The sequence below is a fragment of the Salmo salar genome, chromosome 19, assembly GCF_965601325.2.
Source record: "Salmo salar chromosome 19, fSalSal1, whole genome shotgun sequence".
Lineage (NCBI taxonomy): Eukaryota > Metazoa > Chordata > Actinopteri > Salmoniformes > Salmonidae > Salmo > Salmo salar.
The window spans coordinates 68,462,584-68,489,135 of NC_138309.1; the positions used below are offsets into that span (position 1 = coordinate 68,462,584).

General features: G+C 40.6%; 2 protein-coding genes across 8 annotated transcripts in view; one reads left to right on the plus strand and one right to left on the minus strand.

Moving 5' to 3' along the window:
- The window catches only part of kif22 (kinesin family member 22), a 55,178-nt gene extending 48,394 nt beyond the window's left edge, over positions 1-6,784 (minus strand). The window contains exons 1-3 of one of the 2 annotated variants that reach the window (XM_014159252.3): positions 6,665-6,784; positions 517-712; positions 182-309 (exon numbers count right to left, since the gene is read on the minus strand). In XM_014159252.3, coding sequence (XP_014014727.1) covers positions 182-309; positions 517-710 — 322 coding nt within the window. In that variant the 5' untranslated portion in view covers positions 711-712; positions 6,665-6,784. Of the gene's footprint in view, positions 1-181; positions 310-516; positions 713-909; positions 1,117-6,664 lie in introns of those variants that run through there. The other variant, XM_014159251.3, reaches the window with a different exon arrangement.
- The window catches only part of pagr1 (PAXIP1 associated glutamate-rich protein 1), a 38,210-nt gene continuing 12,829 nt past the window's right edge, over positions 1,172-26,552 (plus strand). Inside the window, exons 1-2 of one of the 6 annotated variants that reach the window (XM_014159254.3) lie at positions 1,172-1,190; positions 4,206-4,392. In XM_014159254.3, coding sequence (XP_014014729.2) covers positions 4,227-4,392 — 166 coding nt within the window. In that variant the 5' untranslated portion in view covers positions 1,172-1,190; positions 4,206-4,226. Of the gene's footprint in view, positions 1,191-1,293; positions 1,667-1,813; positions 1,946-4,205; positions 4,393-26,552 lie in introns of those variants that run through there. The other 5 variants (XM_014159256.3, XM_014159258.3, XM_014159257.3 and 2 more) reach the window with 5 other exon arrangements.

Sequence of the window (26,552 nt, forward strand, 5' to 3'; positions counted from 1 at the left end):
ACAACAATGATATAAATATGATGCAAGAGCAAAAACAAATGCAGTGGAAGGCCGTATAGGGCCAATCTTATGAGAGTGAAAGTATTGATGCTTAACCTGAAATCAGTCCGTGGCAGTAACTCATTGACAGTACCTTGTATCGCCCTCAAAGGAAAACATAAAGGAGAGCCCTTTGACATACCAGCTCCAGTTGGGCCGTAGGCAAAGACGCTGGCGTTCTGTCCTTTCAGAAGGTGGGGTAGAATGGGCTTCACTGAGGAGAGGAACACCTCCTGTTGAGTTGTCTCCTCACCGTGGAAGACGTCAAACCTGAAACCCACCACAGAATTTTAAGGGACAGTCTGTTGCCTGTGGTATTTTGTGCCCCCCCCCCACACACACACAAACAAGTGATCCATCTGGTCCCCAAACACACCTATGTTCAACCACATTTTTAATTTTTTTTTATCAAGTATTAAAATAAACTGGCATGTGATGACTAAAGGTTGATATTGTTTCAGGCAAAAAGCCACTGACTGGTATTGCAGAGTCTCTGTGGCGTTCCTCCAGTTGATTATCTCCAGGGTCTCCGTATCCAGTCTTCTTACGCAGGCCCCCTCGCCCTTCGGGTCCTGCATGTGCATGTAGGGCCGTAGGCGCACCGCAACCCGAACCCTGGCTGTCTGTTTGGTTCCTTTCGCAACGTCCTCAGCCACGCGCTGGGCCGCCATGTCTACGAAACAATAAATTACATTTACTTAGCTAGAAACTGATAATGAGAGTCTAATAAACACGGGCTAGCCAGCTAAACGTTAGCTAGCAAACAAGCTTGAAACACATAGCCAGCGATCTGCTACCCTCTTTGTTGTTAGATGTCGTTAGCCAGTTCAGTTGTCGAGAATCTAAAGCGAATAAAACACTCAACCTTACCGATAGTTTCCTCCTGTTCTCTATAAAATGTGGTTGGTATAAAAAGTTCAAGATGTTTGCTAGAGTAAATGATGCCAGAATTTGTTGACAAAAAAAAAAAGACTTAAACGATCGTAAAATGGCCTTCCGCCCAATATTTTCAAACGATAAGGCACAGGGGCCGTCACCAAACTGAGCCAATCGACACACTTGGTCGTATGACCTATGACGTATACTTCCTCCACCACTTCCTCGTCCCAAAAATTAAATTGTCAAAATCACGTAAATGTTGCAATTTCCAAGTAAGCAATATAATATACATTTGGTCGATTTGAATATTGTTACTTGAAATCATGAAGCTTGGAAATTGAGAATTATTTTTGGGTGCATGGGTTCCTTGCGCCCCGCTCCCACTGTCTGTGTCTCATTTCTCCAGAAAATGGCGCTGTGTTTACGTCTGTGTGTCTCCCATCTGCTTCGTTTTGAATGTTTAGACTTTTGATGCATTTATCAATTACTAACTGGTAGGATCATTTGCGTTGTCTACCCGATCTATCTGCGAAAACAAACTGACAATTGGATTAAGGTAGCAAACGCAATATCTTGCAATAGTTTCTTACAGTGACACTTGCAATGTATGTTCCTGCTCACTAACATATAGTTGGCTGACTAAACTCCACTCCATGGTGAAGGAAGTTTATGATGAACTCCACCAACGGAGTGAAGCAGAGGCCAGGCTTTGTGGAATTCAAGTCCGACTACAATCGATTCGCCCAAGGTCAATACTTTAAACGTGTTTATTTCTGAAACGCTTAATTTACCTATATTTCTCCTCAGTGTAGTTGCATGGTTTTGTTTGTTTGCAGAAATCCATAATTTTTCAATAACTTGTTTGCTCATTACTGTTGATCTAAAATGGCAACTCATCGCATGTGCCAGTTGAATCTCAACAAGGAAACCAGTCTGTGGTTGTATTTGATTAACGTTTATTGAAAAAGTATGGATTTCAGCAAACAAAGAAAGGCAGGCAACTACAGAGGACACACATAAGTACGAGGTACATGTTTCGTAATTCAATTATTTTGAAGTATTGACCTTAGGCAAATCGATTGTAGTCGGACTTGAATTCCACAAAGCCTGGTCTCTGCTCCACTCCTTTGGTGGAGTTCATCATAACTCCACTCCATGGTGAAGAAGTTTTAGTCAGCTAGCATACAGTTAACTTAGCTAGCTGACTTCAATAACATGTAATGTGTAGCTAGGCTAATAGTAGGCAAAACAAACATATTTTCACGATTTCACTATCATCCAAATCTATCAATCATATCATTTTTTGGCTCATTCAGTCGTTTTTACCTGATTTTAAGTAGAATTCTGTCCAAATGAATAATCAATATGTTGAAATACATTGATATGTTGAAGACCAAGACATAAAAAAAATACTCTCTATACACATGTCAGATGTGTGTTCAGCTTACTTGTATTTTGCTAAATTAGTACATTTAAAAAAGCTCACTCAATAATATTTGCCAAGCGGTCACTCCAGACTGAAATTGATGAGCTTGTTTTACTGTAATTAATAGTGCGCACGCAAATTAATCAACCACATCAATATTGTATTGAAATCAATGGAACTTGGAAAATACCCGTGGCAACATGTCCCGTTTAAACTCTTCTAAGAGACAAACCGCAAACTTCGGTATACTACATATACCGGTCGATAAGTATTGAACCTCTTTGTTATGGTAAGCCTAAATATGTTCATGAGTAAAAATGTGCTCAACAAGTCGTAATAAGTTGCATGGACTCACTCTGTGTGCAATAGTGTTTAACATAATTTTTTGAATGGCTACCTCATGTCAGTACCCCACACATACAAGTATCTGTAAGGTCCCTCAGTTGAGCAGTGAATTTGAAAAACAGATTTGACCACAAAGACCAGAAAGGTTTTCCAATGCCTCGCAAAGAAGGGCACCTATTGGTAGATGAGTGTAAAAAGATAAAAAACTGAATATCCCTTTGAGCATGGTATAGTTATTAATTACACTTTGGATTGGTGTATCAAAACAACCAGTCATTACAAAGATACAGGCGTCCTTCCTAACTAAGTTGCCAAAGAGAAAGGAAACCACTCAGGGATTTCACCATGAGGCCAAGGGTGACTTTAAATTGTAATGACTGGGTGTTTTGATACACCGATCCAAAGTGTAATTAATAACTTCACCATGCTCAAAGGGATATTCAGCTTTTTTTTTTTTTTTTTTTTACAGAGTTTAATAACTGTGATAGGAGAACTGAGAATGGATCAACAGCATTGTAGTTACTTCACAATACTAACCTAAATTATATTGTGAAAAGAAGGAAGCTTGTATAGAATAAAAATATTCCAAAACATGCATCCTGTTTGCAACAAGTAATCGTAGCAAGTAATACTATAAAAAAATGTGGCAAAGCAATTAACTTTTTTGTCCTGAATACAAAGTGTTATGTTTGGGGCAAATACAACACATTACTGAGTACTGCTCTCCATATTTTCATGCATAGTGGTGGCTGCATCATGTTATTGGTATGCTTGTAATCATTATGGATGTTCAGGATAAAAAAGAAATGTAATGGAGCTAACCACAGGCAAAATCCTAGAGGAAAACCTGGTTCAGTCTGCTTTCCACCAGACACTGGGAGATTCCATTTTTTTCTTCAGCAGAACAATAACCTTAAACACATGGCCAAATCTAAGCTGGAGTTTCTTACCAATTAGACAGTGAATGTTCCTGAGTGGCCGAGTTAGAGTTTTTATTTAAATCTACTTGAAAATCTATGACAACCTGAAAATGGTTGTTTAGCAATGATCAACAATCAATTTAATCGAACTTGAAGAATTTTGAAAAATATAATGGGCAAATGTTGCACAATCCAGGTGTGGAGACTTACCCAGAAAGACTCACAGCTGTAATCGCTGCCAAAGATGCCTTTTTTGTTGTTGAAATAAGTCAAGGGGTATGAATACCATCTGAAGGCACTGTATTTCTTATTACCTTAGCCATGGAGACAGTTTAAAAGTGTTCATAAACAGAATTTAACCAGGGAATATAGACTAGAGCTTCCATAGGGACTGTGGAGCAGGCTGAACGTTCAGCGTCCATGTAATAGCCAGGCTATATTTCTGACCCGAAATTTCTCCATAAGCTGTGTTGAAGACACTTTCTCAACATAGATCATGTCTTTTTTATATGCATATCTTCTGTCCAAGGAGTGGGTTTGTAGCAAACATTACTGTTACTGGTGCTAACATGTAACTCAACTCAAACTCTCTCTAGCATAGTAGCAACATCAAGATAATGCAGGCTGCAGAGGCTACTGCAGACTCCTCACTGAGAGAGGGAATAGAGGTGCTCGGAGTGGGGGACAATGAGAAAACCACTGGTAGGGAAGAGGAAGGTGACGAAGACGGGACAGATGTAGCAGCTGCAAAAGCAGAGGAGACCAAATCAGAGGATGCAAAAGGTAGGCCCCTCTGGGGTAATGCTAACTACACATTCACAACTTTATGGGAAGAAAGAAGCCTCTACCTAGCTTGCTGCTTTAAGTCCTAAGTGTCCTCAATGGGCTCTATTTTCAGCTAGCGTTAAGCCAGCGCAATTGTGAAACGCACGCTTGTTTGCAATTTCGACCTGTTAAAGCCTGTGTTCTTCTATATTCAAACCCTAGCACCAGGATTGGTAATTTACCTGTCTTATATGAGCTCGCTTGCTCTGAGGTGGGAGGGATGTCAATATCTGAGGTGTGTCCTTAAAAAGGTGCGCCAAAGTGCCATTTTCAGTATGCGCTGGTGTGGATATTTAAGACTAACCGAAAGCTGGTCTTAGCACTAACAAGGTTTGTTATGACAGGATTTTGACAACGAAAGTCCATCCTATCCAGCCGTGGTGCACAGTGCCCATACGCACATGGAACAAGAGAGATGTGCTTTTTGTGGCCGTAAACCTCGTATTTAGAAACATATTTTTTTATAGCCTCCCCTCCTCTCAATGAAGGCAGTTTATTTATTTTGTCATGCCCAATGCATTCGCCAGGTAGTCAAGATTATCGATAAAAGGTTTGCCTCGTGAGACCACTTTGAAATAAATCTTAATCACCAAAGCTTTATTAAAAGATGAATTGTGGTAGCAGCAAAACAGTGAGCGGACATCCCCTTTTTATCTATGTAGGCTATTACATTATTTTAGCCAGCTCCTTTTATTATTTTGCATGTGCATAAAAACCCATCGGTAGGCTATATGCCCATCATGGAACGAGAGTTGAGATAATCTGGTGACACTCCTATTTAGAAACATTGAAGTTATTTTCCTGTAACAATTGCTTGTTTTCTGTTTTAGTTTGATAAAAAGAAGCTCTTAGTAGGCTACCCTTACCGAACTATAACGAAAGCTGGTTCAACAGAAATGTGTCTGGTGTCTTTCTTATCCTGGCCATGCATTAGCCCAAGTAGTCTATCCATAAAAGGTTTTTAAATGGTCTACACGTGAGGCTTTTGCCAACATGCTTTTGCATTATTCACAATTCACATAGGCCTACCTGCAATGCATACTCCATTTAGCTTGACTACCTCCCCATTTCCAAAGAGCGCTTCTTGTCCGGCTACCAAAGACGCGCTCCTCCAAACGTAGGCTGTTAACATTTTTCAGTCCGTTAACGCCATATGAATGGCAGGCCTAGTATATATCTTGCTTATTGAGATTGTGCCTCACATACAATACCATTTACGTTGGTATACGTTGGTATATTTAAAGATTTACGCCTAGTATTTTTTATTTGAGAAGTGCGATGCGTGAAGGCCTATACTTGCTAAAGCCAGTTACAATGTTGACTGTCAACACTCCAAACATATTGAGCAAACACAGGATTTTTTTGTAACTGTCGCCTATGCTATTTAATCCCTTACACTTGTGGGAATTGGCCTATATAGATAAGGCTAAATTGAGATCTTTCAGAAGAAATATGGAAATGCATAACCATGGTAGCAATTCAAAGGGAACAGTTTGGAGATTATGGGACAGTTATTAGACTAAAGGTGAGGACACAACAGTTCAGAAGACTGAATCTGAACATTACACTATTGATTTTACGTGCATTCTACATTCGCTGTACTTTTCACCTCATTTTGTTGATAACAAAATCTGAAAGTACTCTATATACATTCAGTAGCATAACAAGCAAATGTGGAGTAGGTGCAACAAGGTTTTGAGTGTGTACAGTTTAGTCATTTTAATGCACTTTTGTGAATCAAAGAAGAGTCTTAAACTATAAGGCACTTTTTTTCAGCTCTCCTAGCTGTGAGGTTGAGGAAGTATATAAAGCACACTTGTAGATGTTTTGAACACAACCCTGCATCTCTGCCTTTACACAATGTTCTGTTGTTGTTTATGCAATCCAAAAACTGTCCATTATCTGGGTCAGGTGGGTATAATTTGAAAGCTTGTTCTATTGCCAACATGACTAGCTAAATGATAAAATACGATATTACAGTGTTAGGCTTTCACTAGGTAATTCAGAGAAGCAGATCGTAGTTTTGGTGAGAGTAGAATGGAGTCATGAGTGCATTCAGTTGCATGTTCCACGGCAAATTTTCTTCACAATACAACAAATATAACCTAATTCTGTTCAGGACAACTCAGGATATAGCGCTGTACATCAAACATAGTGATCATAAACGTTGACACTGTATATTACATTTGTTTTATGATTATGGAAATGTGAAGTGCACATTTAGACTCACGGATGTTTGGCTTGCATGTATGACATCAAAGCTGTATTTATTATAATCCTCAACGTCTCATCCTTCAAAATACATAGAGTCCTTGTAATTTACAGCATTTCCCTCACTCAGACAACAAAAACATTTGTTAAAGTTGCTCAATTAGCGGGAGGGAGGGGGCAACCTCTTGTCTCGCGCGGTGCTTAAGTTCAGAACGGCTGTCAGTCAAAACCAATACAGAGCTGTGAAGCGGAGAACCTGTACAGCCACTGCGTTCCAATTTAGGAGTTTATCAGTGTCCAAATCTGCCATTTTCAACCCGTATACTGGTATGAATGGAAAGGGCTACTAATCTGTAGTGTCAATCCACAATGAACTAGGACGAGAATATTCCGTGCCCTCAGCCGAATTGGAGTTGATGACCGTCAATAACCTACAGAACGTATTGACGCAAAGACCGTCAAAAACCTAAAGAACTTAAGATAAACGCATGCAGTATTAAGCCATGGAACGCCTTGCTTGGCCAGTGAGTGGCCAAGCCCTCGTCACAACTACAACTTGTTTATTTACCAAAACCCAGCAATTCGCGCCACTGCCAGCAATTGCGCTCATAATACTTGCTTGTGAAAATAGCGAAAGTATTTCTGGCTCACCCCCGGGCCCCACTCCCGAGTGGCGCAGCGGTCTAAGGCACTGCATTTCAGTGTTGGAGGTGTCACTACAGACCCTGGTTCGATCCCGGGCTGTATCACAACCGGCCGTGATCGGGAGTCCCGTAGGGCGGCGCACAATTGGCCCAGTGTCGTCCAGGATAGGGGAGGGTTTGACCGGGGTTTGTTGATTTGAGGTCATTGAGGATTTTCTTAAATGGCCACAGATGCTAAAATCTATGGTCATTAAACCTTTGAAAATAATTTACTCAAGTGACATGATTAATAATTTTGCTCACAATGTAATTTCCCTTCATTTAAATTGAGTAACACCTATGACACGTTGTATTTAGACACACCAAATTATCAATGGAATCTTCAAATTTCACATACAGTGGCAAGAAAAAGTATGTGAACCCTTTAAAAATACCTGAATTTCTGCATAAATTGGTCATACAATTTGATCTGAACTTCATCTAGGTCACAACAATAGACAAACACAGTCTGCTTAATTAACTAGTAACACACAAATAATTATATGTTTTCATGTCTTTATTGAACACACCGTGTAAACAACTTGGATTTAATAACTGGTTGACCCTCCTTTGTCAGCAATAACCTCAGCCAAACGTTTTCCTCTTTACAAAACTGTTTCAGTTTAGCAATTTTCTTGGTATGTCTGCTGTGAACTGCTCTCTTGAGGTCATGCCACAGCATCTCAATCGGGTTGAGGTCAGGACTCTGACTGGCCCACTCCAGAACGTGTATTTTCTTCTGTTGAAGCCATTCTGTTGTTGATTTACTTCAGTGTTTTGGGTCGTTGTCCTGTTGCATCACCCGACTTCTGTTGAGCTTCAATTGGCAGACAGATAGCCTTACATTCTCCTGCAAAATGTCTTGATAAACATAGGAATTCTTTTTTTCGTCGATGATAGGAAGTTGTCTAAGCCCTTAGGCGAAAAAGCAGCCCAAACCATGATGCTCCCTCCACCATACTTTACAGTTGGGATGAGGTTTTGATGTTGCTGTGCCTTTTTTTCTCCGCACATAGTGTTGTGTGTTCCTTCCAAACAATTCAACTGTAGTTTCATTTGTCCACAGAATATTTATAAGCCGCAGGTGCCTACCGGTACATTGAAACAAATGAACTTTACACAGGCTTTAACGAAACACGGCTTGTAACAAAAATAAATAGGCTTTAACGAAACACGGCTTGTAACAAAAAATTTAAAATTAGCAGTAAGCTTTAGTTGTCTTTTTGCACTGAGTCAATTCCTCACGCTGCTGTTTCCAACGTCTTATCATCGACTCATTAAGACCAAGCTCCCGTGCAGCAGCTCTATTTCCTTTTCCAACAGCCAGATCAATCGCCTTCAACTTGAAAGCTGCATCATATGCATTTCTCCGTGTCTTTGCCATGATGAGGGTGACAAAATGACTACCGTAATCAGAATGATGGGAAGTTTGAGAGCGCTCGATTTAATCTAAACAGTAAACAAAAAAGTTGTTTACCTTAACCCGTTCGCCAATTTCATTGGTCTAATGAAAGCTTCATGCCGCCAAAAAACTGAGCACGTCACAGAATGTGTTTTTTTGGAGAGAAAAAAATTGAAAGCAGGAAAAATCCATATATTAGCCGCGTCATTGTTTAAGCCGCGAGGTTCAAAGCGTGGGAAAAAAGTTGCGGCTTATAGTCCGGAATTTACGGTAATAAGACACAAATTATTGTATTTTTCCTTGTCTATATTGAATACATAATTTAAACATTGAAATCAAATGTTATTAGTCACATGCGCCGAATAGAACAGGTGTAGACCTTACAGTGAAATGCTCACTTACGAGCCCCTAACCAACAGTGCAGTTTCAAAAAATACAGATAAGAATAAGAGATAAAAGTAACAAGAAATTAAAGAGCAGCAGTAAAAAAAAATAACAATATATACAGGGGGGTGCCGGTACAGAGTGGGGGGGGCAATGCAAATAGTCTGGGTAGCTATTTGACTAGATGTTCAGGAGTCTTATGGCTTGGGGGTAGAAGCGGTTTAGAAGCCTCTTGGACCTAGACTTGGTGCTCCGGTACCGCTTGCCGTGTGGTAGCAGAGAGAACAGTCTATGACTAGGGTGGCTGGAGTCTTTCACAATTTTTAGGGCCTTCCTCTGACACATTCACAGTGTAGGTTGGGGAAAAGTATGTGAACCCCTAGGCTAATGACTTCTCCAAAAGCTAATTGGAGTCAGGAGTCAGCTAACCTGGAGTCCAATCAATGAGACGAGATCAGAGATGTTGGTTAGAGCTGCCTTGCCCTATATAAAAAAAAAAACACTCACAAAATTTGAGTTTGCAATTCACAAGAAGCATTGCCTGATATGAACCATGCCTCAAACAAAAGAGATCTCAGAAGACCTAAGATTAAGAATTGTTGACTTGCATAAAGCTGGAAAGGGTTACAAAAGTATCTCTAAAAGCCTTGATGTTCATCAGTCCACGGTAAGCCAAATTATCTATAAATGGAGAAAGTTCAGCACTGTTGCTACTCTCCCTAGGAGTGGCCGTCCAGCAAAGATGACTGCAAGAGCACAGCGCAGAATGCTCAATGAGGTTTAGAAGAATCCTAGAGTGTCAGCTAAAGACTTACAGAAATCTCTGGAACATGCTAACATCTCTGTTGATGAGTCTACGATACATAAAACAAGAATGGTGATCATGGGAGGACACACAACGGAAGAAGCCAGTGCTGTCCAAAAAAAAACATTGCTACACGTCTGAAGTTTGCAAAAGTGCACCTGGATGTTCCACAGCGCTACTGGAAAATAGACATGTGCGGCTTATTTATGTTCAAAATAATATATTTTTTTTAAATTCAGTGAGTGCGCTTAATAGTCCGGAAATTACGGTAGTTTAAGCACACTATGTTTGTCTATTGTTGTGACTTAGATGAAGATCAGTAATTCCAAATGGTTCACATACTTTTTCTTGCCACTGTACCTAAAGGTTGAGATTAGCTAATAATTTTAAAAAATCTAGACCCCTACCCCGATAAGTTTTCCACTGGAGGGGATGCTCAATGTCCTTGTATATCTTTCTAAAGAGTTATTTTCAAAGTGGTAACACCAATGACATAAAACTTAGGGATACATTATATTTGTAAAAAAAAATGTGCATTTTAATAGCTTTCTTTGTTTTATTGATCTACAGTATACAATATATTAAATACATCCTCCAGCGATTGAACTTTTACTGTAGAAAAGCGATATCCCAAGTACAAATACAGTAAAGTACACACACTAAAGGTAAAAAAATAAGTTTTGAGGAGTAGGGCATTCAAGGAGTTGGTCTGATGGGAATCCTTGATGCCATCGACCTCCCCGCTTGCTTGAGGAACAATAGAGGAGCAATTGTGCTATGTCCTGACTTAGCTGGACCACCTATTGAGATGTGCCTTTAAGTAAATCAGGTGTTACATGTGGTGAAAAGGAGACTGGAGTGCCACTTTAGGCCTACTTTTGTTTACTTTCTAGCATTCAAAATAATAGATGGATATCTCTTAATCCCAAAAACATGTCACTAAAACTCTACTAGGTCACTACAGGGACAAGCCAATTCGTTTTCATTAAACAATGCCATGTTAACGGAGACAAAAAAAACAACATCAATGCATTTAAGACACATGTTAATGTCGTTTTGAAATATCTCTTTACATTTTAGTACTTTGGTACTATAATTAAAAAGGAAAGAAAAAAATGAATCACCATTGTAGACCCTTGGTTTTGTGTGAGGTATTTTTGAATTGCAGAGAAGTAAAAAAATAAATAAAAATTGCTTCCAATTTTTATGCAGAAAACCATTCACAACAAGTCCCCCTACTTTTCATGAAATATTTGCATAACATCACAAACGCTGCTGCTGCGGTCATTCTCTTTCTTTTGAGAAGGCAGTGGCAATATGTTGTTCAAAGTGGCTAGATAGGACACTGTAATAAGCAAGAATTTTGCTAGGGCTTTCTGGGAGTGGTTTGAGTGAGGTGGGGAAAACTGAAGTAACCAGGCAGGCCAAAACACCAGGCAGGCCCACCAAAACAATATTTTCAAGCAGCTCTTTTGCTGAAAGGGCATAATCATAATTATCACAGTATTATTCCAACCTCATAGTGTGGAAATTTATATAAAACAGGAAAATCACATTTTTGACTGCACTGGGCCATAGGGCATCTCAGACATGAGGAAATTAAAGCGTATGGGCAAGGTTGCCAAATATATTGGCACCATTGCCCATATGGAAACGCAATATATGTATTATTACTTGTATGTTTTATATGGGCATATATGGTGGAAACATATGCTTATGTATCCACACATACAGTACCAGTCAAAAGTTTGGACACACCTACTCATTCAAGGGGTTTTCTTTATTTTTACTATTTTCTGCATTGTAGAATAATAGTGAAAACATCAAAACTATGAAATAACACATATGGAATAATGTAGTAACCAAAAACGTGTATATTTTAGACTCTTCAAAGGAGCCACACTTTCCCTTGATGACAGCTTTGCACACTCTTGCTATTCTCTCAACCAGCTTTTTATTTTATTTATTTATTGAACCTTTATTTAACTAGGCAAGTCAGTTAAGAAGAAATTCTTATTTACAATGACGGCCTACCCTGGCCAAACCCTAACCCGGACGACGCTGGGCCAATTGTGCGCCGCCCAATGGGACTCCCAATCATGGCCGGTTGTGATACAGCCTGGAATCAAACCAGGCTCTGTAGTGACGCCTCTAGCACTGAGATGCAGTACTTTAGACAGCTGAGCCACTCGTGAGCTTCATGAGGAATGATTTTCGAACAGTCTTGAAGGAGTTCCCACATATGGTGAGAACTTGTTGGCTGATTTTCCTTCACTCTGCGGTCCAACTCATCCCAACCCATCTCATTTGGGTTGAGATTGGGTGATTGTGGAGGCCATGTCATCTGATGCAGCACTCTATCACTTTCCTTCTTGGTCAGATAGCCCTTACACAGCCTGGAGGTGGGTTTTGGGTCATTGTCCTGTTGAAAAACAAATGATAGTCCCTTTAGCACAAACCAGATGGAACGGTGTATCACTGCAGAATGCTGTGGCAGCCATGCTTTTTAAGTGTGCCTTGAATTGTAAATAAATCTCAAATTTGGACTCATCATACCAAAGGACAGATTTCCACCGGTCTAATGTCCATTGCTCGTGTTTCTTGGCCCAATCAAGTCTCCTTTTCTTATTGGAGTCCTTTAGTAGTAGTTTTTTTTTGCAGCAATTCAACCATGAAGGCCTGATTCACGCAGTCTCCTCTGAACAGTTGATGTTGAGATGTGTCTCATACTTGAACTCTGTGAAGTATTTATTTGGGCTGCAATCTGAGGTGCAGTTAACTCTAATGAACTTATCCTCTGCGGCAAAGGTAACTCTGGGTCTTCCTTTCCTGTGCCGGCCCTCATGAGAACCAGTTTCATCATAGCGCTTGATGGTTTTTGCGACTGCACTTGAAGAAACTTTCAAAGTAATTGAAATTTTCCGGATTTACTGACCTTCATGTCTTAAAGTAATGATGGACTATCATTTCTCTTTTTCTTATTTGAGCTGTTCTTGCCATAATATGGACTTAGCCCTATTTGGTAAAATACAATTTTCTGTGTACCAACCCTACCTTGTGACAACACAACCGATTGGCTCAAACACATTTTAAGAAGGCAAGAAATTCCGCAATTTAACTTTTTTGATTCACATCCGGCCATGATTGGGAGTCCCAGAGGGCAGCACACAGTTGGCCTGGCATCGTCCGGGTTTGGCCGGGGTAGGCCGTCTTTGTAAATAAGAATTTGTACTTAACTGACTTGCCTAGTTTAAATAAAATCAATTTACATTTAAAAACAAGGCACACCTGTTAATTGAAAGGCATTCCAGGTGACCAACTCTTGAAGCTGGTTGAGAGAATGCCAAGAGTGTGCAAAGCTGTCATCAAGGCAAAGGTTGGCTATATTTTGACAGAACATTTTTTGGTTACTACATGATTACATGTGTTATTTAATAGTTTTGATGTCTTCACTTTTATTCTACAACGTAGAAAATAATAAAAATAAAGAAAAACCCTTGAATGAGTAAGTCTGTCAACTTTTGACTGGTACTGTATGTCTCTTATGTCATAATATACTGTATGTTACCTTATATGTACATGTGTGTGACACACAGTATTCAAATGTACATACAGTTGAAGTCGGAAGTTTACATACACCTTAGCCAAATACACATTTAAACTCTGTAAAAATTCCCTGTCTTAAGTCAGTTAGGATCACCACTTTTATTTTAAGAATGTGAAATGTCAGAATAAGAGAGAGAATGATTTATTTCAGCTTTTATTTCTTTCATCGCATTCCCAGTGGGTCAGAAGTTTTACATACTAATTGAGTGTATTTGGTAGCATTGCCTTTAAATTGTTTAACTTGGGTCAAATGTTTTGGTTAGCCTTCCACAAGCTTCACACAATAAGTTGGGTGAATTTTGTCCCATTCCTCCTGACAGAGCTGGTGTAACTGAGTCAGGTTTGTATGGCTCCTTGCTCGCACACACTTTTTCAGTTCTGCCCACAAATCTTCTTAGGATTGAGGTCAGGGTTTGTGATGGCCACTCCAATACCTTGACTTTTGTCCTTAAGCTGTTTTGCCACATCTTTGGAAGTATGCACCAGTCCCTCCTGCAGCAAAGCACCCCACAACATGATGCTGCCACCCCAGTGCTTCACGTTTGGGATGGGGTTCTTCGGCTTGTAAGCCTCCCCCTTTTAACTCCAAACATAACGATGGTCATTATGACCAAACAGTTCTATTTATGTTTCATCAGACCAGAGGACATTTCTCCCAAAATTCGATCTTCATCCCCATATGCGGTTGCAAACCGTAGTCTGGCTTTTTTTTATGGCGGTTTTGGAGCAGTGGCTTCTTCCTTGCTGAGCGACCTTTCAGGTTATGTCGATATAGGACTCGTTTTACTGTGGATATATAAACTTTTGTACCCGTTTCTTCCAGCATCTTCACAAGGTCCTTTGCTGTTGTTCTGGGATTGATTTGCACTATTCGCACCACAGTATGTTCATCTCTAGGAGACAAAACGCGTCACCTTCCTGAACGGTATGACGGCTGCGTGCTCCCATGGTGTTTATACTTGCATACTATTGTTTGTACAGATGAACGTGGTACTTTCAGGCATTTGGAAATTGCTCCCAAGGATGAACCAGACTTGAGGTCTCCAATTTATTTTGGAGAGGTATAGGTACACCTCCAATTGACTCAAATGATGTCAATTAGCTTATCAGAAGCTTCTAAAGCCATGACATAATTTTCTGGAATTTTCCAAGCTGTATAAAGGCACAGTCAACTTACTGTATGTAAACTTCTGACCCACTGGAATTGTGATACAGTGAATTATAAGTGAAATAATCTGTCTGTAAACAATTGTTGGAAAAACTACTTGTCATGCATAAAGTAGATGTCCTAACCGACTTGCCAAAACTTTAGTTTGTTAACAAGAAATTTGTGCAGTGGTTGAAAATGAGTTTTAATGACTCCAACCTCAGTGTGTGAAATCTTGAACTGTATATAAGGTAAAGAGCACATAGGCCAGTTAGGGGTTGGGTTTGGGTCATAAAATTGTATTAAATAATCATGTGAAAAGCTTATCAGATTCAGTTGAATAACATGCTGACCAAGCCAGTCGCGTGCATGTTGATTTTGTACCCAAATTTATTCAAATTCAAATCAAATTTATTTTTATATAGCCCTTCGTACATCAGCTGATATTCTCAAAGTGCTGTACAGAAACCCAGCCTAAAACCCCAAACAGCAAGCAAAGCATGTGAAAGAAGCACGGTGGCTAGGAAAAACTCCCTAGGAAAAACTCCCTAGAAAGGCCAAAAACCTAGGAAGAAACCTAGAGAGGAACCAGGCTATGAGGGGTGGCCAGTCCTCTTCTGGCTGTGCAGGGTGGATATTATAACACAACATGGTCAAAATATTAAAATGTTAAAATGTTCATAAATGACCAGCATGGTCAAATAATAATAATCATAGTAGTTGTCGAGGGTGCAACAAGCACGTCCGGTGAACAGGTCAGGGTTCCATAGCCGCAGGCAGAACAGTTGAAACTGGAGCAGCAGCACGGCCAGGTGGACTGGGGACAGCAAGGAGTCATCATACCAGGTAGTCCTGAGGCATGGTCCTAGGGCTCAGGTCCTCCGAGAGAAAGAGAGAAAGAGAGAATTAGAGAGAGCATATTTAAATACACACAGGACACCGGATAAGACAAGAGAAATGCTCCAGATGTAACAGACTGACCCTAGCCCCCCGACACATAAACTACTGCAGCATAAATACTGGAGGCTGAGACAGGAGGGATCAGAAGACACTGTGGCCCCATCCGATGATACCCCCGGACAGGGCCAAACAGGCAGGATATAACCCCACCCACTTTGCCAAAGCACAGCCCCCACACCACTAGAGGGATGTCTCCAACCACCAACTTACCGTCCTAAGACAAGGCCGAGTATAGCCCACAACGATCTCCGCCATGGCACAACCAAGGGGGGGCACCAACCCAGACAGGAAGACCACGTCAGTGACTGAACCCACTCAAGTGACGCACCCCTCCCATGGACGGCATGGAAGAACACCAGTAGGCCAGTGACTCAGCCTCTGTAAAAGGGTTAGAGGCAGAGAATCCCAGTGGAAAGAGGGGAACCGGCAAGGCAGAGACAGCAAGGGCAGTTCGTTGCTCCCGCCTTTCCGTTCACCTTCACACTCCTGGGCCAGACTATACTTAATCATAGGACCTACTGAAGAGATAAGTCTTCAGTAAAGACTTAAAGGTTGAGACTGAGTCTGCGTCTCTCACATTGGTAGGCAGACCATTCCATAAAAATGGAGCTCTATAGGAGAAAGCCCTACCTCCAGCCGTTTGCTTAGAAATTCTAGGGACAATTTGGAGGCCTGCGTCTTGTGACCGTAGCGTACGTGTAGGTATGTACGGCAGGACCAAATCGGAAAGATAGGTAGGAGCAAGCCCATGTAATGCTTTGTAGGTTAGCAGTAAAACCTTGAAATCAGCCCTTGCCTTAACAGGAAGCCAGTGTAGGGAGGCTAGCACTGGAGTAATATGATCACATTTTTTGGTTCTAGTCAGGATTCTAGCAGCTGTATTTAGCACTAACTGAAGTTTATTTAGTGCTTTATCCGGGTAGCCGGAAAGTAGAGCATTGCAGTAGTCCAGCCTAGAAGTAACAAAAGCATGGATTAATTTTTCTGCGTCATTTTTGGACAGAAAATTTCAGATTTTTGCAATGTTACGTAGATGGAAAAAAGCTGTCCTTGAAACAGTCTTGATATGTTCTTCAAAAGAGAGGTCAGGGTCCAGAGTAACGCCGAGGTCCTTCACAGTTTTATTTGAGACGACTGTACAACCATCCAGATTAATTGTCAGATTCAACAGAAGATCTCTTTGTTTCTTGGGACCTAGAACAAGCATCTCTGTTTTGTCCGAGTTTAAAAGTAGAAAGTTTGCAGCCATCCACTTCTTTATGTCTGAAACACAGGCTTCTAGCGAGGGCAATTTTGGGGCTTCGCCATGTTTCATTGAAATGTACAGCTGTGTGTCGTCCGCATAGCAGTGAAATTTAACATTATGTTTTCGAATGACATCCCCAAGATGTAAAATATATAGTGAAAACAATAGTGGTCTTAAAACGGAACCTTGAGGAACACCTAAATTTACAATTGATTTGTCAGAGGACAAACCATTCACAGAGACCCCCACACAAGACATGATCAGGACACGCAAGTTGAAATATCAAAACAAACTCTGAACCAATTATATAAATCTGGGGACAGGTTGAAAAGCATGAAACATTTATGGCAATATAGCTAGCTAGCTTGCTGTTGCTAGCTAATTTGTCCTGGGATATTAACATTGGGGTGTTATTTTACCTGAAATGCACAAGGTCCTCTACTCCGACAATTAATCCACTTAAAAACCGTAAACCAAATTCTTTTCTCGTCATCTCTCCTCCTTCCTCAGGCTTTTTTTTTTTACTTCTTTGGACTTTATGGCGGTTGGCAACCAACTTTCCGGTGCATAACTACAACCGACTTGAGTGTGGACTTCAGTTCATCTTTCAATCACCCACGTGGGTATATGCTCCAAAAAAGCAATGAGGAGATGGGAGAGGCCGCAGCGTGTTGAGCGTCACAAGTAGAACCTATTTCTATTTTAGTGCTTGGTCACGCAGACGCTCGCTGAGGTGCGCAATGATTGAATAACATGTATGTGTCCATTTTTTTTACACTGCTCGCGCACACGACGCGAGTGGTGTGGTCAGCATGTTAGAAATCCTTGACCATTAAGGCAATATTTGCAATGATTGATATGTAAATTAAATTAAGGGATAGTTAACCTTTTTTATACCTTTATAGTCAGTCAGATGGTTCCTTACCCTGAAAGTAGTCTATGGGCGAGAAACTGTAATCCATGATTTACAGTTGTTTTAAATAGCCACTATTAACTTGAGGGGATTTGGCCACAAACATTGAACTTTGACTAATGGCACCCATCACCCCAATTGTTTTTTTTGTTAGCCATCTGACTATAAGGTATAAAAAAACTATCCAAACTATCCTTCAATTTGTTGAATTGAAATTGACCCCAGCCCTATTATGGTGTATTATTTTTTAATGGGATCCTGCGAGATTGAGATTTAGGTCAGATGAAACCATGAATTCTATTTTTATGTTTCTGCGTGCAGTTTGGAGATTATTTTAGTTAGCTTAGCACAATTGTTCTAATTTTTCTGGTATATTAACCAGCAGATCAATGTTGTATCTGTGTCAATGCCGCTGCCCATCTGCTTACAGATGTCATAATGAGACAGATACAACGCTGTGATCTATATACATCTCTATGTGACAACAGACAGAGCATGAGGAAGTGGATAGAATCTTTTTTTTAATGATTCGGTCAAATTAACTAATTTATAAAATATTGATTACTATGTTTTAGTGATGCACCTATATGACATTTTTGGCCGTTACCGATATCCGATATTTTCCTTGCCAAAAAGAAAACGATACCAATAACCAATATTTAAAAAAATTGCGGCCTTTTTAAGCATTCTAGTACATTTAAATAGTTAAAACACACATATGGACGCAGCGGTCTAAGGCACTGCATCTCAGTGCAAGAGGCGTCACTATAGTCCCTGGTTCGAATCCAGGCTGTGATTGGGAGTCCCATAGGGCGGCGCACAATTGGCCCAGCGTCGTCCGGGTTTGGCCGGTGTAGGCTGTCATTGTAAATAAGAATTTATTCTTAATTAACTGACTTGCCTAGTTAAATGACGGTTACACACACACACACACTGACCAAAAAGTTATTTTGTTTGCATTTACGCATGTCCCCATTACCAGTAAAACATAATGAAAACCTATTTCTTTCACTTACTTGCTGTGCTGTTTCATTGTTCATTTGTTCAGTCGTTTCATTCTCAACCAGGATTTCTATGGAACGCCGTTTGGGTCTTTGCGTGTCAAAAAAGATACTATTTGATGTGTCAAATATGTTTGTTGACCAATCAGGTCCTGAATATGACTGCACGTCACATAATTTAACTCGTTCATTATATTTTTACTCGTATATCATATGTCCCAAAGATTCATTGATACGTATGCTATGATGCTGGTAAAGTTGTCTCGCGCAGCTACAGTGCTGGTCATTAAAAAAAGCTATCTAGCTCATGGATGCAAACAATGTTCTTCCCCAAAAACATAGCAAAACGACAATCTGTTTCAGTAGCTATATAGCTAGGTGTCATCTAAAATAACCCTAATATATAAAACAGTTCTTATTTGATTAATGGTGGTCGGATCCATCTATGTGAAGCTAGCCACAATAAGCATTAGCCACAATAGTGGACTTTGCAGTTTGCCTTCAAAATAAAAGTATGGCATAATTCTACTATTTGTATTTATTTACATCACTGTCAATGATATACTTTTATTCTGAAGGCCAACCGCAAATTCTACAATTGTGCCTAATCCTTATTGTGGCTAGCCTCACAACACATAACCCCGGTCCATTTCACTAGCCAAATGAAGCTAGCTGGCTGCTTTATAACATTAGCTTTGCACAACAAAGTTAAGTAGCTGACTAGCTATGTATTTTCATGAACTGTTCAATTTCAATAGGTGAACAAGTGGCAACCTAGCTAATACTTACTCAGAAGGATTCCTAAATCATTGGTAAGAATAAATGAAAATGACTGCAGTTTCTACTTGTCATAGTTTTCAAGCTGGTTGTATTGGTGCTAGCTAGGTACCAAGCTAAAGCTAGCTACCCCAGAAGTTGCGGTCGAACAAATTATGCTTTATTACCAACGCGGTTTTGTAAACACATCGTTCGTGGCCGGTGTTTGTATGTTTGCTGACTTTTTTTGCACAGCTTTGACAGTGCTACTGTATCTTTTTTGACACGCAAAGACCCAAACGGCGTTCCATAGTATGTTTGTCGTGAAGCTAATAGCAGTGACGCTATTACTGTGTAACTCCGGTAGGGCAACATCTGAAATATAGCGCACTTGGTAGTGTGTACCGGTGCTCGACCAGTCGGCGAAAGCCAACATCACCCACGACAGAGAACGGTTGATTGTCAAGGGCAATGAATTCCATTACCTTGGCTTTAATGGATTTCACCTTTGAGTTGTCTTGCTGAAAATGTTTTACTCTTTCAAATGACTGCTTGACTGCTCGATCCACACAGCAGACATTGTGGGCTAGGTTAGGAATGCTGTGTTGCGCAAAATTTTACGTGGATTCATTACATCATGTACCTTCGTTATATAGGTATGCACGTCAGCTTTGACATTGGTTTTGCACGTCTGGCCTTAAACTAGGCATCGGCCGATAGCGATGTTGGCATTTTTGCTAATATCGTCCGATTCCGATATGTTCACCGATATATCGTGCATCCCTACTATGTATAGCTTCGTAAGACTAAAATGACCAACCACCCAGCTTTGGAGTAGTTGAAAGTCTGTTTTTGAGAGGAGCTGGCTACTGTGGGAGACTTCTAGTAATTGTGCTAAGCTAACTATGTGCTAGCTTCAATCATCTCCTAACTACACGCTGAGACAGAAATGAGTTCGTCTGACTGAGAAAAACAACCTAAATCTCGCAGTATCCCTTTAAGCCATATCAGTGTCTGGAATAATATTCACCATTCTTTCTGCCATGAGTCATTTATAAGTCATTATTTTTAAAACAATATCTTGACAATACCCGCACATTGTCAAATGCTCATTTCCAATCGATGATTAAAAACGAACTCACCAATTATTGCGGTCACGTTTTCAGGATCTGGTCTGTCTTTTTTCTCCGCATCTTATCCCCTTAGCTTTTTACCACCCAGAATTGTTCAACTGAAAAAGGTTCAACGTGTCAAATAATTATCCAAAGTCATGATGACACACCCGATATTTAAATTTGAGTTAGGTCTGAAGATGACTCTGGCTTAGCTGTACAATGCTACAAACAGTGTTGGTTTGTGTGAACAGCAAGTAGACCCTTTTTCACAGACGATCTATCTCTGGCCCAACACCCGTTGTCTTTATACAGTGCATTCAGATAGTATTCATACCCTAGAAGACTCGAAGGCTAGAATTGCTGCCAAAGGTGCTTCAACAAAGTTCTGAGTAAAGGGTCTGAATACTTATGTAAATGTGATGTTTTAGTTTATTATTTTTAATACATTTGCAAAAAAAATCATAATAACCTGTTTTTGCTTTGTCATTATGGGGTATTGTGTGTTCGTTGGGGTTGAGGTCAGGGCTCTGTGCAGGCCAGTCAAGTTCTTCCACACCGATCTCGATAAAGCATTTCTGTATGGACCTCGCTTTGTACATGGGGGCATTATCATGCTGAAACAGGAAAGGGCCTTCCCAAACTGTTGCCACACAGTTGGAAGCACAGAATTGTCTAGAATGTCATTGTATGCTGTAGCGTTAATATTTCCCTTCACTGAAACTATGGGGCTTAGCCCGAACCATGAAAAACAGCCCCAGACCATTATTCCTCCTCCCCTTAACTTTACAGTTTGCACTGTGCATTCGGGCAGGTATCGTCGGACTGGCAGATGGTAAAGTGTAATTCATCACTCCAGAGAACACGTTTACACTTCTCCAGAGTCCAATGGCGGCGAGCTTTACATCCCTCGAGCCAACGCTTGGCATTGCGCATGGTGATTTTAGGCTTGTGTGTGGCCGCTCGACCATGGAAACCCATTTCATGAAGCTCACAACAAACAGTTCTTGTGCTGCCGTTGCTTCCAGAGGCATATTGGAACTCGGTAGTGAGTGTTGCAACCGAGGACAGACGATTCTACGCACTTTAGCACTCGGCAATCCCGTTCTGTGAGCTTGTGTGGCCTACCACTTCGCGGCTGAGCTGTTGTTGCTCCAAGATGTTTCCACTTCACAATAACAGCACTTAAAGTTGACCGGGGCAGCTCTAGCAGGGCAGAAATTTGACGAACTGACGTTTTTGAAAGGTTGCATCCTATGACGGTACCACGTTGAAAGTCCCTGAGCTCTTCAGTATGGGCCATTCTACTGCCAATGTTTGTCTACGGAGATTTACATGGCTGTGTGCTCGATTTTATTCACCTGTCAGCAAAAGGTGTGGCTGAAATAGCCGAATCTGATCATTTGAAGGGGTGTCCACATACTTTTGGTGATGTAGTGTAGCTCAGGCAGTAGGAAGCTCTCTCATCCATTTATATGCAGAGGATACAGTCTTATACTCAGCTGGCCCCTCCCTGGATTCTGCGTTAAACGCTCTGCAACAAAGCTTTCTCTGCCCTTGACCTTTGTTTTGGAGGTGTTCAGAACAAGGTTATGTGGATCAGTAAGAATGCTCCAAAACCCCCCCAACCGGTGTGATTACTACCTCTGAGGGTTTAGAGCTTGAGGTAGTCACTTCATACAAGTACTTGGGAGTATGGCTAGACGGTGCACTGTCCTTCTCTCAGCACATATCCAAGCTGCAGGCTAAGGTGTAATCTAGACTTGCTTTCCTCTATTGTAATCACTCTTTCACCCCAGCTGCCTAACTAACCCTGATTCAGATGACCATCCATAGATTGGCAGGTAAGGGTGCTCTTAAGCAGCTTGATGTTCTTTACCATTCGGCCATTCAGATTTGCCAACGTTGCTCCTTATAGGACACATCACTGTACTCTATACTCCTCTGTAAACTGTCCATCTCTGTATACCCGGCGTGAGACCCACTGGTTGATGCTTATTTATAAAACCCTTTTAGGCCTCACTCCCCCTATCTGAGATATCTACAGCAACTCTCATCCTCCACATACAACAACTGTTTTGCCAGTCACATTCTGTTAAAGGTCCCCAAAGCACACATCCCTGGGTCGCTCCTCTTTTCAGTTCACTGTAGCTAGCGACTGGAACGTGCTGCAACAAACCCTCAAACTGGACAGTTTTATCTCCATCTCTTCATTCAAAGACTCAATCATGGACACTCTTATTGACACTTGTGGCTGCTTTGCGTGATGTGTTGTTGCGCTTACTTTTTTGCCTTTCGTACTGTTGTCTGTGCCTAACAATGTTTCTACCATGTTAGTGCTGCAACCGTGTTGCTGCCATGTTGTGTTGTGTTGTCTTAGGTCTCTCTTTATTTAGTGTTGTGGTGTCTCTCTTGTCGTGATGTTTTTTCCCCTACATTTTTATTTTTAATCCCCCGTCTCAGCAGGAGGCCTTTTGCCTCTTGGTATGCTGTAAATAAGAATTTGTTCTTAATTGACTTGCCTAGTTAAATAAAGTTGAAATAAAAATATTAGCATTCAGGCCAGGAGCTAGTACTTGATACACAGCCTTTAGCCAAGATAACTGCTGACAAATGCTTCTTGTAGCCGTCAATGACCTTGCTGCACCTTTCTACTGGCAATTTGTCCCACTCTTCAGCTGTGTTTGAGGGGTGCTTAAAGCCAGTATACCACGGCTAAGGGTTGTTCTTAGGCACGACACAACAAAGTGCCTGGACACAGCCCTTAGCCGTGGTATATTGGCCATATATCACAAACCCCAGAGGTGCCTTACTGCTATTATAAACTGGTTACCAACTTAATTAGAGCAGTAAAAATAAATGTTGTGGTATACGGTCTGACATACCATGGATGTCAGCCAATCAGGATTCAGGGCTCGAACCAACCAGTTTATAATTTAGTTTAGAATCTAGACCAACTGCTACCATAGGTTTTCTATGGGATTCAGATCTGGACTCATTGCTGGCCACTCAAGAACAGTCTAGCATTTTTTCCTTAACCCTTCCTCGATGCTTTTTGATGTGTGTTTGGGGTTGTACTGATGAAAGACCCACAACCTTCGACAGAGACCAAGGTTTTGGACACTGGGTTGAACATTGGACTCCAAAAAATCTTGCACATTCAAGGCCCTCCGCACCAGATGTCGCAAAGTAACCCCACTGCATTATCGAATAGAGGTCGGCCGATACCGATTATTGGAGGACCAAAATAAGCCGATACCAATTAATCTGCCGATTTTTACTATTTAAAAAAGTTTTTTATATATATATGTAATAATGACAATTACAACCAATACTGAATGAACAATACTCAATGAACACTTATTTTAATTTAATATAATACATCAATAAAATCAATTTAGTCTCAAATAAATAATGAAACATGTTCAATTTGGTTTAAATAATGCAAAAACAAAGTGTTGGAGAAGAAAGTAAAAGTGCAAAAGCTAACGTTTAAGTTCCTTGCTCAGAACATGACAATATATGAAAGCTGGTGGTTCCTTTTAAGTCTTCAATATTCCCAGGTAAGAGGTTTTAGGTTGTAGTTATTATAGGACTATTTCTCTCTATACCATTTGTATTTCATATACCTTTGACTATTGTATGTTCTAATAGGCACTTTAGTATTGCCAGCCTAATCTCGGGAGTTGATAGGCTTGAAGTCATAAACAGTGCAATGCTTGAAGCATTGCGAAGAGCTGCTGGCAAGCTCAGTCAGACTGCTCTATCAAATCATAGACTTAATTATAATATAATAACACACAAATACGAGCCTTAGGTCATTAATATGGTCAAATCCGCAAACTTATCATTTCGAAAACAAAATGTTTATTCTTTCAGTGAAATACGGAACTGTTCTGTATTTTATCTAACGGGTGGCATCCATAGGTCTAAATATTGCTGTTACATTGCACAACCTTCAATGTTATGTCATAATTACGTAAAATTCTGGCTAATTAGTTCGCAACGAGCCAGGCGGCCCAAACTGTTGTATATACCCTGACTCTGTTGCACAGAACACAAGAGAAGTGACACAATTTCCCTAGTTAAAAGAAATTCATGTTAGCAGGCAATATTAACTAAATATGCAGGTTTAAAAATATATACTTGTGGATTGATTTTAAGAAAGGCGTTGATGTTGATGGTTAGGTACACATTGGTGCAATGACAGTGCTTTTTTCGCAAACGCGCTTGTTAAATAACCCGTTTGGCGAAGTAGGCAGTGATTCAATGATAAATTAACAGGCACCGCATCGATTATATGCAACGCAGGACAAGCTAGATAAACTACTAATATCATCAACCATGTGTAGTTAACTAGTGGTTATGTTAAGATAAGTTTAATGCTAGCTAGCACCTTACCTTGGCTCCTTGCTGCACTCGCATAACAGGTAGTCAGCCTGCCACGCAGTCTCCTCGTGGAGTGCAGTGTGATCGGTGTCCAAAAATGCCGATTACCGATTGTTATGAAAATTTGAAATCGGCCCTAATTAATCGGTTGACCTCTTATCGAACCTCCGCCATGTTTGATTCTTTTAATGCTTAATTAGGTCGTCGGAAAACCTAGCGCTGATCTGCATTGCCAAAGAACTCTCATTTTGTTTAATCTGCCCACAGAACAATATAGCAGGATTTAGGCATGTTTAGGTGGGATTTCTTGTCTTTCTTTCAGATGTTTACCTACTACCAAGATCAGGTGGTTGCTTAAATTCATTGTAGCCTAGGTTTAATACACTGAACAAACATATTAATGCAACATGCAACAATTTCAAAGATTTTACTGAGATACAGTTCATATTATTTTTGTTTTTATTTAACCTTTATTTAACTAGGCAAGTCAGTTAAGAACAAATTCTTATTTACAATGACGGCGTGTCACAAGGCAAAAAGGCCTCCTGCGGGGACGGGGGCTAGGATTAAAAATAAAAAATAAAATAAAAAAATACTTAAGACAACAACAGTGTGGCAGCAACACATGACAACACAGCATGGTAGCAACAACATGGCAGCAGCACAACATGGTAGCAGCACAAAACAGGGTACAAACATTATTGGGCACAGACAACAGCACAAAGAGCAAGAAGGTAGAGACAACAATACAACACGCAAACTGTCAAATCAAATTTTATTGGTCACATACACATGGTTAGCAGATGTTAATGTGAGTGTAGCGAAATGCGTGTGCTTCTAGTTCCAACAGTGCAGTAATATGTAACAAATTCACAACGACTACATTATACACACAATGTAAGGGGATGGAGTAAGAATATGTACATATAAATATATGGATGCGCGATGTCATAGGCAAGGTGCAATAGATGGTATAAAATACAGTATATACATATGAGATGAGTAATTTAGGATATGAAAACATTAGTGTCTTTATTTAAAGTGACTAGTGATACCTTTTATTAAATCCATTTAAGTGGCCAGTGATTTGAGTCTGTATGTTGACAGCAGCCTCTCTGTGTTAGTGATGGCTGTTGAACAGTCTGATGGCCTTGAGATAGAAGCTGTTTTTCAGTCTCTCGGTCCCAGCTTTGATGCACCTGTACTGACTTCGCCTTCTGGATGGTAGCAGGGTGAACAGGCAGTGGCTCAGGTGGTTGTTGTCCTTGATTATCTTTTTGGCCTTCCTGTGACATCGGGTGCTGTAGGTGTCCTGGAGGGCAGGTAGTTTGCCCCCGGTGATGCGTTGTGCAGACCACACTACCCTCTGGAGAGTTTTGCGCTTGAGGGCGGTGCAGTTTCCATACCAGGCGGTGATACAGCTTAACAGGATGCTCTTGATTGTGCATCTGTAAAAGTTTGTGAGGGTTTTAGGTACCAAGCCACATTTCTTCAGCCTCCTAA